The 2,281-nt window shown below is 34.2% G+C and overlaps 1 protein-coding gene across 1 annotated transcript in view; it reads right to left on the reverse strand.

The window, feature by feature from the left end:
* The window catches only part of LOC106526205 (solute carrier family 28 member 3), a 22,392-nt gene extending 21,034 nt beyond the window's left edge, over positions 1 to 1,358 (reverse strand). Inside the window, exons 1-3 of the mRNA XM_014020743.1 lie at positions 1,290 to 1,358; positions 851 to 930; positions 648 to 717 (exon numbers count right to left, since the gene is read on the reverse strand). Of these exons, the coding sequence (XP_013876197.1) occupies positions 648 to 717; positions 851 to 930; positions 1,290 to 1,358 (219 nt within the window). The remainder of the gene's footprint in view (positions 1 to 647; positions 718 to 850; positions 931 to 1,289) is intronic.
* Between the last annotated feature and the right edge of the window lie 923 nt (positions 1,359 to 2,281).

Genomic DNA, 2,281 nt, shown 5'->3' on the forward strand with positions numbered 1-2,281 from the left:
ATGTATGAAATTCACAGAGTTCATTTTTTTGTGTGCATTTCTAGCGTCAAATTTTAATTAGAAATAGTAAAAGTAGATACAGAAGAATATTTCTTAAAAATATAACATGAACATTTGACGTTTATTTTTGAGGCAATGACCAAATATTACATCTTTTATTGGAAAACATGTTTTTAGTTTCAATTAAACACTGAAAGATTAAAAAAAACTTTAAAGTGCATTAAGTGGTTTTACTCAGTGATCTACTAGATAAATCACGCAGCAYAAAAGCAAAAACAATCAAATAAAAAATAATCATAAACMAARTCTCTTGYAAACATGTGAATTCTCTTTAAAAGTCATTACCAGAGGAAATTAAGATTTCCCCTCCACATTTATTAAATGTAATCAGTCTGAGCACAAGCATTTAAAAACTAATAAATAAATCCAATTACATAGTGCTGAGGGTGTTTATCTCCTATAAAACTATCAGTTTAATTACAGTCTGAAAGCCTTCAAGGTCCAAATTCAACAAATAAATTCCACTGCAAAACTCCAGCATATGCAAACACTGTTARCTCTGAATGAGAACAAGCAGACTATTTAGAGTTCTGAGTTACACTTTAACCAATATTAACACAATCACCTGCTGCTAAAACCAGCTTTACAATCAGATGGATCYGCTCTTTGTGCTCTGCCAAGCAGCTCCYGAGAGCCTCCAGCTTCTTCTCMRGCAGGCTGAGCTYACAAGYGGGGAACAGATAAAGAATATAAGCGTTATCTCACAGTGACAATAAGGCGACCGAAGATGCGACACACACGATAACAGAATATTTGTTTGGTAAAATGCAATAAAAGAAAAATCACAGACCTTTTGTGGCGAGGTTCTGCCTCTTTGGATGCGTCATCTGGAGGTTCAGAGATGTGATTCATCTCAATGTAAATCTGATCCTGTTCTCATCACACACATATAAAAGGAATCTTATGGCTGGAAGATAAAAGTTTCYGCACAATGGCACTTTTTACTGATGCTCACAATTTAAACTTGTTATTTGTAAGAGGGGATTTAGTGCTTTTGTGTAAAAAAGTGTTTGGTGGAAGTCTAAAACAAATTATTTAATGCTCAAATCTGCCTCTAGAAACACATAATACTATATTTATATTGCAAAGCAAATGTTGTAGAAGTTGACAAGTTTAGAGCATCAACATAAATCAGCTGAGTGAAGATTTACCAACAAGTTTTCTGTCATTCTCAGCTTTGCTTTGCAATCCAGTTCAAGAAGTCTAAATGATGAACATAGCTCACCTACCTCATTTTCAAAGCTTTCGTTGTCTGTTCCTTGTTTTTGACCCCGCTTATTTCTTTCATTCAGCTCCATGATCCCTTGTTCATTTAAGTTCAAACACTGACCGGACACTTGTTTCCCACCTGTCCTGACTTCGTCCACACCCTCTCATCAATTATTCTCTGACTTTGTGTCCTCTTCTAATCTTGTTATTTTTTTTCTGAAATGGAAGCTTATGTTTGACCATGTGTCTCTGCAAGCTTTATAACATAATTACTATAGACTCAAGCATTTTGATATACATTATTAAATCCTACAGATTTCTGTATTTTTTTATGTAAAGAGAAATATATTATCATTATACATTTATTCCAGAAACACGTGAAATGCAAAATGTTTGCATTTTGACTGAAGTAACTGCTGCACAGACGTAAGCTGCTAGCACAAAAAGTAAGAAAATGTGTTCAGTATATTTTTTCTTTGTTGTAACAAGGTTTCTTGGTAATACATCTTATACCAGGCACCTGATTAGCAGCATCTGGGGGTACCAGAAGCTCAGAACAAGAGTCAATAGYAGCAGCAGAATAAGCTATTTGGCAGTGACAGAGAATATTTGGCATTTTTTATGTGCCCAACTCACACACTCAGCTCTACTGCTCATCCCACAAATGCATGTTCCTTACAAATGTGGCACCACTTCAAAGGAAAATGTACGGTTCTCTAATGGTACAAGATTTATTACTAGGAAGCATTGTTACAGCAAAGAAATAATGTACCAAACACACATCATCGTAACATTTGTGTTAATTTTCAATATTCCAGCTTCCTCTTGAGGGCAGCAGAGTATGTTTTATTACAAAACAATTCACATTTCAGTCCATTGATGACAGAGGTCATTCAAAGCCTCTCTGTTCAAACATCAAATAATTAGTTTATACTAAATTACAACAGGAGGYTATGCTGACTTCTACATAAAAATAAAATGTTTTCTATACTATTTATTTCTATGATTTATA

The sequence above is a fragment of the Austrofundulus limnaeus genome, unplaced genomic scaffold (assembly GCF_001266775.1).
Source record: "Austrofundulus limnaeus strain Quisiro unplaced genomic scaffold, Austrofundulus_limnaeus-1.0 Scaffold265, whole genome shotgun sequence".
Classification (NCBI taxonomy): domain Eukaryota; kingdom Metazoa; phylum Chordata; class Actinopteri; order Cyprinodontiformes; family Rivulidae; genus Austrofundulus; species Austrofundulus limnaeus.